The following is a 17653-nucleotide window of genomic DNA, read 5'->3' as shown; positions in this document are numbered from 1 at the left end:
CACACCATTAGAGTTGATTTAGCTCAATTCTTAGAGTAAAGCTCCCCCTAGATGTGAGATCCCCCCTAAGAGGGATGAACTAACCTTGGGTTTTGTCGATGATGACTTCATGTAGATGTTGAAGATGTGGATGCTCAATGTTGATGTAGATCATTTGAAGCTATCCATTGGAGTGAGTTGCACTTTCAATACCTACACGGGTTAGTCCCACAAGGAACAAACAAGGATATCCATGGACATAAAGTGATGCACACACAAGATGATGTCTATGAAAGCTTTTAGTTTACCTTGTCCCTTGTCTTACCAACAAGAGGGTTTGTGACTCCTTGAACTAGTGCAAGATGTGGAAGTTGATTGCACTTGTTCTTGCCAAGATGATAAGAGTGAAGTATGTTGGCGGAGTCACCCTCAAGAACTCTCTAGTTCTTCTTCTTCGGGATCCACACCATCTTGATGGGAATCCTCGGTGTTGTAGTTGTACTTGATGAAGTGGAACTTGAAGTAGTCTTGGGAACCCACTTGACCAAGGCCTTAGGAGCTTCTTCAAATGCATCAATTTCCTCTTGAAGCTTGTCCTTGCCTTTTTGCTTGTGGTCTTGTGGCGGAAGATCATCTTGAGCTTGTGTCCCTTTGAAAGAAGTAGGATCATACTTCTCTTGTTGAGGAACAAACTTCGTCTTGGGGTATTGATCTTCTTCCCACTCAACTCCATTGGCATTGAACTTTCGTTCAAAACCAACACCTTGATTCTTCCGGTGCCTTCCTTGCTTGCGTACAATTTCCTCGAATTGATTACTTCCGGCAAGGCTCTTGTAAACACCTTTATCTATAATTCCCTTCAATAAGCTATTTTCTTGCTCAAGTGTAACTTGGCTAAGAGAATCATTAGTGGAATCAAGAGAACTACTAGAAGCAACAATATTGGATTTAGCATGATTATTGTTACTACTAGAGGAAGAATCTTTCTTGTTCTTGTTACTAGACTTGACTTGAGGCATGTAAGTGGATAAGAGTAAACGCTTGGCAATGTAAGAAGAACTTTTCTTACGAAGATCATCATTGATTGCTTTTAAGAACTCATGCTCTTGCTCAAGGTTGAGCTTTTCAAAGCGTAATTTCTCATGAGTCCTTAAAGTTCTCGATGATCTCCTAAGATAGTTTCATGAGCTAACTTAAGAGTGTTTAGTTCTTTAGTTAGAGACTCAATCTTCTCCTTATCATTGTCATTCGTTTTATCTTGATTAGTGATTAATTGGCGTTTCATCACAGTATTCATCACTAGAGTTGTCAACAAGTAAATCATCATCACCTAACAAGTCATCTTCATCACTATTGAAATCAACATACTCGGGGTGTGATACCTTTGGGCCTTTAGCCATGAAGCATGTTCCAACTCCTTCATTTGGTGAGTCAAATATGTTGTAGGAGTTGGTTGTCACAAGTGCTAGACCGGCAACACCTTCATCTTGAGTATATTCGGAGTCGGAGTGATAGCTTCTCTCGGAGTGGTTGTCGGAGTCGGAGCCGGATACCCATTCACCAACATGAGCTTGATGTCTTTGTTTTGTGTAGCTCCTTGATGACTTGTCCTTTCTTTCCGAATCCTTGCTTCTCCGTGAGGGTCTTCGTTCATAATGATCATCTCTACTCCTTCTTTCTCTAGATGGTGATTCTTCTCTTCTACTTCTTCCCTTGGGAGAATCTTCTCTTCTCTTGTAGGGGGCCGTACACTCATTGGAATAGTGTCCGGGCCTTCCACAATTGTAGAAATTTCGCTCTCGACTAGAAGATCTTTTGTCATTGTAGGACCTTGACTTGGAGCTTCTCTCTTTGCTTCTACTCTTGTAGAACTTGTTGAAGTTCTTCACCATTAAGCTCAATTCTTCATTGAAGGTTTGTTTCTCACTCGATGATGTGGGGGCTTCACATGAGGCTTTGTAAGCACCACTTGATTTGTTGTGAAGTTCCTCTTTATCCTTGAGTGACATCTCATGAGCAACAATTCTTCCGATGACTTCCGTTGGCTTGAGATCTTTGTAATTTGGCATCATTTGGATCAATGTGCACACGGTATCATATTTTCCATCCAAGGCTCTTAGGATCTTCTTGATGATGAATCTATCTGTCATCTCTTCACTCCCTAAGCCGGCAATCTCATTTGTGATAAGAGCAAGCCTAGAGTACATTTCAGCAACACCTTCACCACCCTTCATTTTGAACTTGTCAAGTTGACTTTGAAGCACATCCAATCTGGATTCCTTGACGGAGTCGGTACCTTCGTGCATATCAATCAAAGTATCCCAAATTTCCTTTGCATTCTCAAGACGGCTGATTTTGTTGAATTCTTCGGGGCACAATCTGTTGAAGAGGATATCATAAGCTTGAGCGTTGTATTGCAGCATTTTCAACTCTTCCGCGGTGGCTTCATGGTTCGGTTCTTTCCCGTCAAAGAATTCACCTTGCAAGCCAATACACACAATAGCCCAAACGGCGGGGTTATGTCCAAGAATATGCATTTTCATCTTATGCTTCCAACTAGCAAAATTAGTGATATCAAAGTAAGGACCTCTACGGTGATAATTTCCCTCGCTAGACGCCATACTCTCCTAGGTTGTGAAACCAAGGCTATGACCACCAAAAGCTATGGAAATCAAAGCAAATGGAGACCAAAGCTCTGATACCACTTGTAGGATCGAAAGTATGTCTAGAGGGGGGTGATTAGACTACTTGACCAAATAAAAATCTAGCCTTTTCCCAATTTTAGTTCTTGGCAGATTTTAGCTATCTTAGCACAAGTCAAGCAATCTCCACACAATTCAAGAAAGCATGCAAAAGAGTATATGAGCAGCGGAAAGTAAAGCATGCAACTTGCAAGAATGTAAAGGGAAGGGTTTGGAGGATTCAAACGCAATTGGAGACACAGATGTTTTTGTCGTGGTCCCGATAGGTGGTGCTATCGTACATCCACGTTGATGGAGACTTCAACCCACGAAGGGTAACGGTTGCGCGAGTCCACGGAGGGCTCCACCCACGAAGGGTCCACGAAGAAGCAACCTTGTCTATTCCATCACGGGTGTCGCCCACGAAGGACTTGCCTCACTAGCGGTAGATCTTCACGAAGTAGGCGATCTCCTTGCCCTTACAAACTCCTTGGTTCAACTCGAAAATCTTGTCGGAGGCTCCCAAGTGACACCTAGCCAATCTAGGAGACACCACTCTCCAAGAAGTAACAAATGGTGTGTTGATGATGAACTCCTTGCTCTTGTGCTTCAAATGATAGTCTCACCAACACTCAACTCTCTCTCACAGGATTTGGATTTGGTGGAAAGAAGATTTGAGTGGAAAGCAACTTGGGGAAGCCTAGAGATCAAGATTCATATGGTTGGAATGGAATATCTTGACCTCAACACAAGTGTAGGTGGTTCTCTCTCAGAAAATGTGTATTGGAAGTGTAGGTACGTTCTGATGGCTCTCTCCATGAATGAAGAGTGGGTGGAGGGGTATATATAGCCTCCACACAAAATCTAACCGTTACACACAATTTGCCAAACTCGGTGGGACCGAATGGTTAAACTCGGTCGGACCGATTCAGCAAACCTAGTGACCGTTAGGATTTTCGGTGGGACTGAGATGCAACTCGGTAGGACCGATATGGTTAGGGTTAGGGCATAACGTAATCTCGGTGTGACCGATTACACAAACTCGATGGGACCGATTTTGGTAATAAGCTAACCAGAGAGTTGGTCAGGTAAACTCGGTGGGACCGATTCGCTCATCTAGGTGAGACCGAAATGTTACAAAAGGGAAACAGAGAGTTTACATTGCAATCTCGGTGGGACCGATCGCTCATCTCGGTAAGACCGAAACGTTACAAAGGGAAACAGAGAGATTACAATCCCATCTCGATGAGACCGAGATCCCTATCGGTGAGACCGATTTGCCTAGGGTTTGTGGCAGTGGCTATGACATTTGAAACTCGATGGCGCCGGATAGAAAGAATCGGTGGGGCCGAGTTTGACTTTTGGTTTAGGTCATATGTGGATGTGGGAAGGTAGTTGAGGATTTTGGAGCATATCACTAAGCATTTTGAGCAAGCAAGCCATTAAGCAACACCTCATCCCTCCTTGATAGTATTGGCTTTTCCTATAGACTCAATGTGATCTTGGATCACTAAAATATAAAATGTAGAGTCTTGAGCTTCAATCTTGAGCCAAACTTTTTGTCCTTAGAATTTTGAGGGATCCACTTTCCTCATCCATGCCATGCCATTCATTGAGCTTTTCCTGAAATATTAATCTTGGAATAATGTTAGCTCAATGAGCTATACGTTGTTAGGAATTACCAAAACCACCCAGGGATAGTTGCACTTTCAGCGTCGAAAGCCTAAGTTTCTAGAAGAGGAGACAATATTCATGTATAATAGCCAAAAGAGATGTGTTGATCTCTCCTACTTTTCCATTCTTCTATATAAATTGTGGTGTAGAATGAGTGTGAAGCCTCTCGACCCCACCAACACCTTCTTCCCGCCCCAAATTTGATGGCATGTTAGCATTTTTTTCTCCTTCCCTTGTATCGGCTTTGCTAGTTGGCATGACTATTATGTTGCTACTCCATCAATGCCCTTTCTAACCAAGCCCGTGAGGCAAGGGAGGAGACAAACCTTGTATTTTTGCAAACCCTAATCTTACTGATGTGGCCAACACAAACCCTATTTTCGCAAACCCTAACCTTCCCGATGTGGACTTCGTCAAAGATGAAGTTGAAATGTTAACTAGGGTAAACTCGATAGATGGCCTAGTTGTTGTGTACTTAAGAGACACATTCATTGCTAATATATCTACCGCTACCAGACAACCAATATTAGTAACATATATCTAAACTTACAAGGTAGGGTGGGGTGTATGAAACTCTAATTACACTAGCCTCCTATGTTGCATCCTTCGCAAGATATAACAAGGGAGCATTAATGATGTTAGACCAGATAGATTGCCTAATTATTATGCACGTTAGAGGAAACAATCATTGCCAATACAACCACCACTGCCTAACCACCAATACAAGTAACATATATCCCTCTAACCTAGGGATGGGCATGAACTCTGTACTTACCCTAGCCTCCTCTGTTGATACCTTCACCCCAGAAGAAGATGGAGCAATAATGAGGGCAGAATCGACTGATGGTCTAATTATTGTGTGTATTAAAGGAAACATGAATTGAGATAAAGAACCTTCGTAGGAAATAAGATGTTCTTTACCTTGGGTGTGTGTCAAAATCCCGAGTCACTAGAAGACGAGATACAATATGTGTCTCATAGCCAAAAGAGATGTGTTGATTGCTTCTACTTGTTTGTTGTTTTGTAGAAAATTGATGCATGCACCAAGGGTGAAACCTTTCCGCCCCACCCGCACCTGCCTCTCACCCCAAATTTGGTTATTCAAATGATATGTTAGCATTTTTGTCCTTCCCGTGTATTGGCTCTGCCACTTGGCATGACTATTATCTCCCTACTTCGTACATGTCATTCCAACCAAGCCCAAGAGGCAAGGGATGGGTTATTCACCCTCTATTTTCACAAACCCTAACATTCCTGATGTGGCCAACACAACCCCTATTTCTTCAAACCCTATCCTTCATGGTGTGGCCTTCGTTAAAAACAAAAAGAGTGAATGTTAACTAAGGCAAACTCGATAAATGGCCTAATTGTTGCGTGGTTCAAAAGACACATTCAGTGTCGATATTCCGCCACTATGGTACGAACAATGTGGGCAAAATCTCTCTAAACCCACAAGGTAGGGAGGGTTGTGAAACTCTACTTATCCTAGCCTCCTTCGTTGCATACTTTATAAGAGATAAAGAGAGAGTATTAATCACGGTAGACCAGATAGATGTCCTAATTATTATGTACATCCAAGGAAACATCTATTGTCAATGCAACTTCCATTTCCTAACTACCAATACAAGTAACATCCCTCTAAATATAGGGAGAGGTGTGAACTCTATACTGATCCTAGCCTCCTAGACTGGATCGATGGTCTAATTATTGAGTGTGTTGAAGGAAACATGAATTGAGACAAATCATCTTACGGGAAAGAGGATGCTCTTGAACTTGGGTATGCACCAAAAGACTGAGTTACTAGAAGATGAGACACACCACTCATGCCTAATAGTTTTAGAGATGTGTTGATCACTCATACTTGTCTGTTCTTGTGCGAAGAACCGAGGTATATAGTGAATGTGAATCCTATCCACCCCACTGACACCCTCCTATCCTCCCAAATTTAGTTAGTCAAATGACATGTCAACATTTTCTCTGTCATGTCTACTGTCTCCACCAGTTGGCATGACTATTTGTCTTTCTACTCCGCTCATGTCCTTCAAAGTTACCGGCAAGCCCATGGGGCAATGGAGGGGGTTGGACCCTCTATTTTTGCAAACCCTAAGCTTCTCGGTGTGTCCTTTAACACATCTCCTATTCCTCCAAACCCTCGAATGTGGTCTCATCAAAGATGATGAGGGACATTAACTAGGGTAAACTCAATAATGGACCCAATTGTTTCAAACTCGACAAGTAACACCCCCTAAACTTATGAGGTTGTGAGGGGGGGGGGGTGCTCTATCCGCACCCTAGCCTTCTCCATTGTTGCCTTCACAAGAAATGAAATGTGATCATTAATGATGGAAAACTAGATTGGCGGTCTAACTGTTGTTTGTGTTGAAGGTATTGTGAAGATAAAACACCTTTACAGTAAAGAATATCTTTACCTTGGTTATGCATCGAAAGCTCGAGTTGCTTCAAGACGAGACACAATATTATTGTTTGATAGACAAAACATGTGTGGATTGCTCCTACTTGACCATTCTTCTGCAAACTATTGAGGTACATAGTGAGTGTGAACTCTCTACCTCCACCCGCGCCTAGCTCTCACCCCAATATGCTTATTTGAATGGCATGTTAACATTTTCCCTCCTTCCTATATATCGGCTCACCACTTCTTTTGATAACTGAAGTCTAGGAGGCAAGAGAGGTGTGTGGACCCTCTATTTACGCAAACCCTAAGCTCCATGATGTGGTCTTATTTAGAGATGAAGAGGGAATGTTAACTAACGAAAACTCGATAGATGGCCTAATTATTGTGTGTTTCGTCATAGGACACGTTCATTTCAATATATCCGCAAATATCGGACTACTAATATGAGTAACGTCTCTTGTAGGTCTGTTTCACCCTTCGTTGTAGATAAAGGGAAAGCATTAATTATGATGGAGGTAGATCTGAAAAATGGACTAATTATTATGCACGTCATAAAGAACATCCATTGTCAATACAACTTGTCACCATCTGACCACTAATATAAGTAACGTCTCTCTAAACCTTGAGGCAGGGAGTTGGTGTGAGCCCTATACTTACCCTAGGCTCCCCTACATCTCTACCTTCGCCAGAGAAGAAGAGGGAGAATTAAGGGCGACATACTGGACTCTTGGCCTAATTATTATGTGCGTTAAAGGAAATGTGAATTGGAATTAAGAACCTTCAAGGGAAAAATGATGGTCTCTACCTTGGGTGCGTCAAAAGCTTGAGTTGCTAAAAGACGAGACACACTATTCTTATCTAATCTATAATAGCAAAATGGGTGTGTGCATTGCTCTGACTTGATGAATTATACTAGACACTAGTGGCATTCTTTTAGAATTGGTGTGTGAATATATTTGAGATACAAAATCTTGTAGATAGATGTAAATAAATATGAAAACCTAATAGATAGATACACATCGGAGAAATAAAAAAGTCATTTATTTCTCCTCTTGCTCAACCTGGCACATCCAATAAAAATCTTATCATATTTCATTGCCATTTTATTTTGCTAACATGCTCTTATATTGTCCAACTCTTTCATCCTTACTCATAAAGTCACCTAGTTTCAAACCACCACCATTGACAACCGACCGTCCAAGTCCATGAGGCAAATGAGGGTTGTGGGAACTCTTTAATTATTTCTGCAAAACCCTAATTTTTGTCGCCGACAGGTTTCTCCAAAGAAGAAGAGATGACGTTAACAATGTCACACTTCATAGTATAATGATTACTGTTCACGAATGAAACAATATACTAAGAAAAGATGACACAGTAAAGAGGGAACAATTAGTCTACCAAAGTCCAGGAGCAAAAGAGGGGAGTGTGAACCCTTTATTTTCTTAGAACCCTAACCTCCGCATTCGCAGGTTTTTACAAAGTTGAATAGAGAGCTTTAGCAATGTGACACTTGATAGTCTTACTGTACATGATGGTCATATTATATACAATGAACCCGAGATAACACAATGAAGGAAGATGGTCTTTTTTCCAGGGGTGCATTGACATCGGAAGTTGTTGGATGACAACACACATGGTTTGTACTCGCTGCATTCTAAAGTCCAAGCCGAGGAGTGTCCTTCAAAACGTTTTGTAAAAAGTTTGCGGGAAAGAAAATTCTATAAATGGCTATAAATCTTTCCCTAATAATAAAGCACGGATTGACTCTGTGGATTCACCGTCACAATACGCTTCTTCCCGTGAATTTACGCTTTCAATTTTTTTCCAACATGTCTATATTTATTTTCTATATCCAAGATGGTACTAATTTATATGGGCCTGCATGCACACGTCTTAGCTTTTTTTAAACTGTATCTTTCTCAACTTGCATGTGTTGTGCTATCGTTGGAAAACAATCAACCTGTGTACGTGTAAGTTCCGTGTCTGTGTGCTATTTTTTTTTTGAACATCATTCTCAGCTTGCATGTCCGTGTTATGGTAGGAAATCAATCAACCTGCTTACATATATCCGTGTCCAAGTGCTGCTTTGTTTTTTACCGGATTTTTTTAGCACATGATACATGTAGTGTTTTTTAATTGCCACATACATATAACCTGGCCGAAGGAGTGTTTCGTTATATGGCGTGACTTTACCTTTTTGTTATTTGTATATATACGCAACAAACATACTAATCGATCTCTGCCGTTTAAATATCATTAGCTATAGAGTGATTAATCTCCACCGTTTGTTTTCTATTGTTTTAAGAACCCAGACAAACTCGACAACATCAGAGATGTCGCTGTGCCTTCAATCCTCTCCAATGGGCAATGCACCAAAATTACGGAAGCATCACAGTCTATTTAAAACACCACCGGAACACCTCATTGGCTCATCCTAGGATGCATCAACCATCACCATTGTTAGACTGCAGTCATGACCACCACAGAGGCACATTGGCATCCTATCAATTTATATACGTAGGGAAATTACGAAGGGTAGGAAGACATAGGGACTTTGACCGACACAAGGAAAGAATCAAATCGAGAAAAGAATAACAGATGAATCTCTAAGGAGGCTTATAGGAATCCTACAAGGACGGAGGACGTAACGATGGACGCGGCGTTGAAACAATCAAATCGAGAAAAGAACAACAGATGAATCGACCCGAGGAGATGGCGCGAGGCAAGGTAGCGCTCGGCTTCTGGCCAAAACGACGCGACGGCGGGGGCTCCGCGGGCATGGGGAGCTCCGGCAGCGTGGTTCCTTGGAGGGGTTCATCAAATATGGTTGGCAGGGAGCCGGATCGGGGCAAAGGCGGCAGTGGCAGTGGCGGTTGGTGGCGGAGCAGATCAGGCTGCGCCCATGGCCGGTGGCGTGCTCCTCGGGCCAGTGGCGCTGTCTCCTCTGGAAAGGAAAGAAGAGAGAAAGGAAAGAAGAGAGAAAGGAAAGTAGGAGACGGGAGGACAGATACAGGTTCAACGGTGGACGCGGTGACGACGGAGGCTACTTACATGGCGGACTCAATTTTTTGCATGATGATCCAGCCGGACAAGCCAAGAGTTTAAGTGCGCATGTAAGAAAAAATAAATCTTCCACGTCTATGCATATATACAGGTAAATCACCAAACATATGTACTAATACTTTGTCTATGTATGTCGTAAAGCTCGTAAATAAACGAAGTCACAACTTACGTTGTTTGATGAATATCAAATATCATATATGGAAAATCAATATCAAATATGACGCAATCGTTTGAAAGCTAAAATATCTATGCGGTTGTTGTGGCACGTCGAAGTATAATGATATTTAGATGAATCGAATAATTAGGTCCACTATAGGAACAATTTAAATAGGCAAACATGCAAACAAATATGACAACTCTATCTTATAAATTCTAAAAAAGATCGAAAAAATTAGTATTCATGAGAAATCAAAATTTTCAATAATATTTTATGAAACTAGCAGCTAATTTATAACAAAACTTTATTTAATTTATAGAATTCAGAATAACAAGTTAGAGGAAAATAGCATCGTTTTTCATACAAATTTAGTATGCAGCTAAAAATGTACATACATAAGGGTAATAGAATTATATACACTTTTTAACCAAATGTTAGAAATTACTCCCGCCGTCCGGGTTTATTGGGCGCTCTCTTATTTTGGTTCACAGTTTGACCCTAAATTTGACTCACAATTCATAAACTATATATCACAAAAATTATACGATGAGAAAACTATTTCGAATACAAATGCAATAATATAACTTTTGTAACAAATTCTTTATATTTTGTTAGTTTTATAGAGGGTCAAAATTTAACCCAAAATACGATGGGGCCCAATAAATCCGGACGGAGGTAGTAGCACAACAATGAAACCGATTATGTATATTTTCTCTCTTTTCTTTATTTCCATTTATGAACAAAAATCGTAGATAAGGATCTGGCATGGGAAAGAATAAGGAAGGGTGTGTGATGTTCTTTTTCTCCCGTTGCAACGCACGGGCCATGTGCTATAACTACAATAGATAGATTATTCGAAAAAAAAACTACAATAAATAGATTACAAAGATACACATCTTAGCGAATTAAACACCCCCAATTTATTCATCGGCCCTCGCTCAATCCGGGCCGTCCAAGCGCGATATACGAAATCTACGACATCAGCAGCGTGATAAGCATCCCCCTTCTATTTATTCCTCGCCCCGTCCCATCCGCTGGCTCGCTCGCCCTTTCAGTTTCAGTTCCACACTCCCCTCTCGCCGTCTTCGCGAATCCCAGGTACGCCGCCCGCGGCCCGTCTCGTTCGGCTAGCAAACCTAGGGTTTCCTCCGAATTTCCCCCGCACGAATTCGTTCCTGATTTCCCCCTAGGACGTGCTGCGATTGAATCCCCCGTTCGTTGTTCTGCCCTTCCAGATTTCTCGTCGATTTTGATGGGCGCGGCGCCATTTTTGTGGTGATTTTCTTGTTGTTTGCCCCCCGGACCCGCCCCGTGGAGCGGCCATGGTGAAGACCCCCAATAGCACCCCCAAGGCCAAGGCCAAGGCGGCCTCCTCCGGCGCCGGCGCCGCCAGGCCGTCCCCGGCGAGCGCTTCCGGCTCTGGTTCGGCGAAGGCGTCGAAGTTTAAGAAACGGAAAGCCATTGGCGCCGGCGCAAAGGTCGCGGCCACTGCTGTGGCAGCGGCCGATGGGTCCACCTCCGCGGGCCCTGCGCCTGTGCAGAAACCGTCCACTCCTTCTGGAGCATCGCCTGCGGCATCTTTGAAGCCAGCCGCCGTAGCTGAAGGATCATCTGCTGCCCAGGTACCGGCACCAAAGCCAGACACCGCTGAAGAAGCATCAGCGTCGACTCCAAAGCCAAAGCCAAAGCCAAAGCCGGCTGATGCTGCAGCTGCCACCAGCAATGGGGCGGGTGCTAGCGGTAGTAGTGGTGGTGGCAAGAAGAAGAAGAAGGGGCATAAGGAGAGGCTTATGGCTTGGAAGGGAAAGGGGAAGCAGGAGGAGGCGCAGGGGAATAAGAAGGAGATGAGGAAGGAGGAGGGGGAGCAGGGGAATAAGAAGGGGATGGGGAAGGAGGAGGGGGCGCAGGGGAATAAGAAGGGGATGGGGAAGGAGGAGGGGTCCAAGAAAGAAGGGGGTGGTGATGGCAGGGCAGGAGGGCTTATCTTCATGTGCAATGCACAGACTAAGCCGGAGTGCTTCCAGAACCGCGTGTTTGGCATGCCCATGGGGAAGAAGGAGATGGTGGAGAAGGTCCGACCAGGGACAAAGGTATTCCTGTATGATTTTGACTTGAGGCTGCTATATGGAGTGTACAAGGCGACATCAAAGGGCGGGATAAACCTTGTCAGAAATGCATTTAACGGGAAGTTTCCTGCTCAGGTAATCTTGATTTTCCATTACCTAGATCCATATATGGTAGTGGAGTGAGCTGTTTTGCATTTTATGGGTGTATGCATTGTTTCTAAGGATGTGCGTGGCTCAGGTGCTCCGATAGTTTTGCAACACAAATGAATATGTTAGACATGACACATGAGTAGAAATCTTGCTGGGTCATGCTATTTCTAGAAAGATAAGCTCTATTCTAGGTCCAAACAGGGCCATGGATTACAGTAATTAGCGCTAATCTTGCATTGTAACTTCAATTGTGCATTTGTTCGTAAGGGTTCACAAACACCAGTAATGAGGATGTATGCCCTTGTTTGCCATCCCTAAAAATGTGTTAGTAGAATAGACTGGTGACACTTCTTCTGTTTGTTGGATAGTATGTGCATGGGTCCATATATGTGCAGAGGGTTCCTTAGTTTCATATCTTCTACCCAAGTTATTATAGAAGATGTAGCTAGGTGGATCATGATTTTAGCGGGCCATCATCGAATAATGCTTCGTTTTCTAATTATAATATCGATGCATCCTATAGATATAAAAATGGCCGACTTAAATGCCTCGACCAGTTAATCTATGTTTTCTCATTCTTGATGAGAACTATATGCCATTGTTTGTAAGCCCTAAAATGTATTAGTAGAATAGACTAGCGATCCTGTTGGACAGTATGTGCATGTGTCCATATATGTGCACAGGGTTCCTTAGTTTTGTATCTTCTACCCAAGTTATTATGGAAGATGTAGCTAGGTGGATCATGAATTTAGCTGGCCATCATCGAATCATCGTTCCGTTCTCCAATTATAATTGAGATGTATTCCTACATAGCATATAAAAATGCCCAGCTTAATGCCTCTACCAGTTATCTATGTTTTCTCGTTCTTGCCGAGAACTAAATAGTCTTCCATGTCTCCAATATTAACCACCAATGAGTTTCCTTCCCTTTTGGTGCTTGATTTTTCTTATGCATTAGACTTTATAGTTATTGCAACACACAAGAAACGTTAAAATTGAAGGAAAAAAACCTGTCAATGAAGTTACTAAAGCATGGTTTCTTCATGGTAAAGCAAGTTTTGCAGTTATCAAAATTATGTACCAAATATGAGGTATGTGGTTAAACCTATGCACTGGTTCTTGATGAGATTTAGTTGATATTATTAAGGCTCTATCTGGGAGTAGTTGAGTGTACAAGTAGTGTAAATTTATGTGTCAGCCGAGCACAAGGTCTAGTTAGACGTGATCACGTGTATCATTTTTTTGGGTGGTAGCATGCTGGCTCTTCAAATTAGTTATTGGTTGAGAACTTGAAATATCAAGACACTTAAAGATGCAACTGATGTAAATCTAATTAACCCCTCGTATGAAGAAATCATTTATGAGGGGTATACCCTGACACTGACCCAATCTAACCACTCCAAACTCAAATGCTTATTCAATTGTCCGTCTAAAAAGTTTACAACGTTAGCACTTGTAAAAGGGTTTTTTACTTGACACATCGCCTCTTTCTTCACAAATTGTATCTAACAAGCTTATGCAGCCCTATACAACTTTATCTATGAAGCCCAACTTGTTATATGCTATCCTCTAAGTTGGCCCTTTTTAGGATGAAGGCTAGCAAGTGATATTTGCCTCTTTTTTTTTTTGGCAAAAGCATGAGTACCTAGCACCCCTTGTGCACGAATCCTTCATTTACCTTGTTTTGTTTAAGATTTTCATTGCGCAAGCATGCTTCTCTTCGTAGTTAGTGAATTTTATTTTATTTATACTACTTGGTAGTCCTTTGGAGGATGGTGGCAACATGGCAACAACCATATAAGAAGTGGTGCTTCTTATTCCTCTGAAAAATGGTGATCTATATTGTGCATTGCAATTCCAATTATTATGCCAATGTTATCATGATGACACTTGATGAATGCGAAAACGAAGAGGCGTGCGATATGTTAGTGGTCCCTGGAAATTTCATAGTTAGAATGATTGATGCTATCTACCATAGTTGTATTTTGTATGCACATCTAGTTTTGCTGGTAGTTGTATTTACCCTCAAGGGTCAATCTGTTTGATTGCACTTCTGTTGGGTGGTTGGAGTTGGCTTGAGTAAGGCTGGAGATCATGGGCTGAAGTTTTGACGTCCTGTACATTGGAGTTTGGACTGGTTGTTTTACTAACAGCTGGGTTCAAGCTCAATGTGTTAGCCCTGTAACATATAGCTGTAAGTGGTATAGAGGACAGCAGACACATAATTTTATGTGCTTACAGTGGCCAAGCACTATTTTATGGGTGAAGGATTCCACACAAGCTTTTGATTAAAACTGGACCTTATGCCAGAGAAGTTAGTACTGAAGAAGAGTATTCTTATTGTTCTCAAAACTACTTTGATGTGTTTGATGTAGGTGAAATTTACGACTGATAAAGATTGCCTTCCTCTTCCTGAGAGTACTTTCAAGCATGCCATCAAAGAGAACTACAGTGCAAGCCGCAAATTTGACCCTGAGATCACTTCTACACAAGTGAGTGTCCTTGGGATAATTTTTGTTGAATTAGTTAGTTACTCAACAGAACTATTGTGGGAGTTTCAAACATAAATGACGTTTTTACCTTGTTGTTTATCATATTATGTGATTTATGCAGGTTCGTAGGCTGATGGCTCTATTCAAGCCTATCACTGTATATCAATCAGCTCCAAGGAGTAATCTAGATGGAAGGTACCGCGATGAAGAAAGAAGGCATCAACATGAAGATAGGCCACATCCATTGCATGTTGAAGACAGGCGCCCGCAGGTGGTTGTACATGTTCCTCCTCCTGAGGACTCATACAGGGCAACACACTTTGCTCCATTTCCTACCGAGCCCCGACCTGGTCAATTTTTGGTTAATGTCCAGGATGAGCACAGATATTATCAACAAGCACCTCCTGCACCTGAGTCTCAACACATTCCTCTTGCCCCAGAGGCTCGCCATGTTCCTCTTGCCACAGGGCCTCACTATGCGCCTTCTGTACCAGAGCCTCGGCATGTCCCACCAGCATATTACCACCATTTGGCTCCTTCATCTGATGATTCTTACTACCGTTCTCGAGTGGATCCAGTGCATGAGCGGTAAGTTCAAATTCGTATGTTCTGCTAATTCCAACTGACAGTTGAACACATTGTGGTTATCACAATACTATCATGTCTTCACTGAAGTTATATATTGTGTTCTTGTCTTTACTGAAGTTATATATCTTGTCCTTGACTAATAAAATTCTTGAATTTCAGCATTGCTGCCAGAACACCTCCAAGGGATTACGCAGCACAGCTTGGGGAGTTGTCTGCTCGTGCTGACCATATGTCGGAGCTCTACCGGACCACTGTTCGTGATGCTCGCCTGGAGGATCCTTACCGCCCAGGAGAGCTTGCTGCCCGTGGTGCTCGTGTGGAGGAACTCTACCGCCCAGGAGAGATTGCTTCTCGTGGTGATCGTGTGGCGGATCTCTACCAGGATCTCTACCGCTCTGCAGAGGTTCCTTCTCGTGGTGCTCGTATGGAGGATCTCTACCGTCCAGGAGAGGTTGCTGCTCGCGATGTTCGTATGGAGGATCCCTACCGTCAAGGAGGGATAGATGCTCGTGGTTCTTATGGGGGGCTCTACCGTTCGGACCAGCTAAATGCTCGTGCCGTGGATCTCCCACATTCTTATCAGACCTCCAACCCTGCTTATGCTGAAGCCAGTCAGAGACCTGTCCCTACAGCAAGGGCCAACGGACCAGGTGTGCCGGTTTCCTCACTCTATTCCTTTGCCGGAGCGCCAGCATATCGATGATTTTTCTCAACATTTAACATGCCATGCCTTGGGTCGGTTGTACTGCCAGTCGCGTCGTCGGATGTTTACTTTTTGGTTAAAACTATAGCTTAACTGTGAGAAGTCGGGATGTTTTTCTCTCTTATCTTGTATGCCTGTTAAACTGCTTACCGGATGAATGGCATTCAGGTTCAGACTATGCTGTCCATGTTGCTGTGTTGATGTTATTATGCTTTATGCTTTTCCTGTGCCGGTGGTTGGTGACTTGGTGTCCTCTATCTGGGTTTGCAAGGCCAACATTGGTGTTTCTAGGTCGTCAAATTGGCTAGCGAAATGTGTGTTATATGCCACTAAAAATATATCGTTGGATTCTTCGTTGAATGAAGTTTCTAAACATATACTTTTCGTGGCGTGCACGCATTTTCTTTGTTGAAATGTGTCACACAATTTGTTAGTCAAATTGAAGATCGAGACATCCGTGTGCTCTCACAAACCAAATGGAGGGGGTAGGGGTTCTCGCCCCGGGCATGCTTTTGCTTGCAACATCTGAGCATGCTTGGTCTTCGTGGCTGAGGTGGTGGCCTCGAATCTAGCTCTGCCGTGGGGGATGCTCGGAGGCGTTCTGTTGCAAAGCTGGCTGCGGTTGCCGGGAGTTGGGGGAGGTGCCGGTGTGGCTGGCAGCTTTTGGCTGGCAATTGTGGCAAGATGGTTGGGATGCGGTTGTTCCGGCTGGCATTCGCAGCTCCACGGCGGGGGCGTGGAGCGTCGGTTCGAGGACAGTGACCCGACGACGTCGCATTGACGGGCGTGGCTTGTAGATTTGGTCTGCGGCGGTGGCGGCGGGGGATGAGGCTGGATGATCTGGGCCTCACGGGAGGCAGAGTGGCGGCGCGAGGAGGCCGGGACGGCGACCCCTGGGCGAGGTCGTCGATGAGCCTCGTGGTGGTATGATGTCGGTGGCCGGTGGCGGCAGTGAGCTTGCATATGCAGGGTGGGATGGAAGAAATCCATCTCCGGCTGTGCTCGGAGGCTGCAACGGCGTTGCCCGTTGGCGACGTTCCCCTTTCGAAGATGCTGGCTGTGGTGGTTCTCCTGTCCTCTCCCACGCTTGCCTCTTTGGTTTGGAGGAATTTTATACGATATGATTTTTGTAGGAATTTTTTCTTTAGAGCTCTCTAGTTCATAGAAATGGATTCATATTTCTACATAAATCGGTTCCTATCCGTCACATTTCAAAGGAAAATAAACATGAGCATAGACTTAATGGAAAAATTCCATTGATATGAACCAAACGACATCTCCTTTTCTATTTCTACTTATAGGATTTGAGATGCATGTTATTTCATTTCATATAAGTTTCTTACTCATATGATAATCCTATCATATGAACCAAGGAAGGCCTTGATGTTTGTGCTATGGTGATTATTGTTGGCGGCGGTGATCGTGTGTGCAACACATGGCTGATTGGCTATTGTGGCTCGATGGATGGTCGGACGTGACAAGTTGATCTAAGGTCTGGCGACGTGCTCGCCGCTTCCCCATTGGGGGCGTTGCCTTGGAAGGCTTATCTTATGCCTGACGATAGTGCATTGTGTTTGTCTTATAATTTGGTGTTGGCTAACAGGAGCAGGGCCCGGGGGACACGGGATCCGGCTTGCCTGCTCCCTTTCCATACTTTCATCTGTGCTCTCACTTTATTCTACGG

At 43.3% G+C, this 17653-nt stretch overlaps 1 protein-coding gene across 1 annotated transcript; it reads left to right on the top strand.

Annotated features, from left to right (window-relative positions):
• Positions 1-11223: 11223 nt before the first annotated feature.
• On the top strand, positions 11224-16154 carry LOC119332291 (the record flags this gene model as incomplete). The annotated part of the gene is made up of 5 exons (XM_037605472.1): positions 11224-11793; positions 11869-12171; positions 14562-14678; positions 14800-15266; positions 15426-16154. Coding segments are annotated over 5 exons (2001 nt in total), but the record flags the coding sequence as incomplete, so codon positions are not given.
• Positions 16155-17653: the final 1499 nt, after the last annotated feature.

The sequence above is a fragment of the Triticum dicoccoides genome, chromosome 7A (assembly GCF_002162155.2).
Source record: "Triticum dicoccoides isolate Atlit2015 ecotype Zavitan chromosome 7A, WEW_v2.0, whole genome shotgun sequence".
Classification (NCBI taxonomy): domain Eukaryota; kingdom Viridiplantae; phylum Streptophyta; class Magnoliopsida; order Poales; family Poaceae; genus Triticum; species Triticum dicoccoides.
The sequence above is the reverse complement of the archived record's forward strand: the minus strand, read 5'-3'. Positions and strand labels throughout refer to the sequence as shown.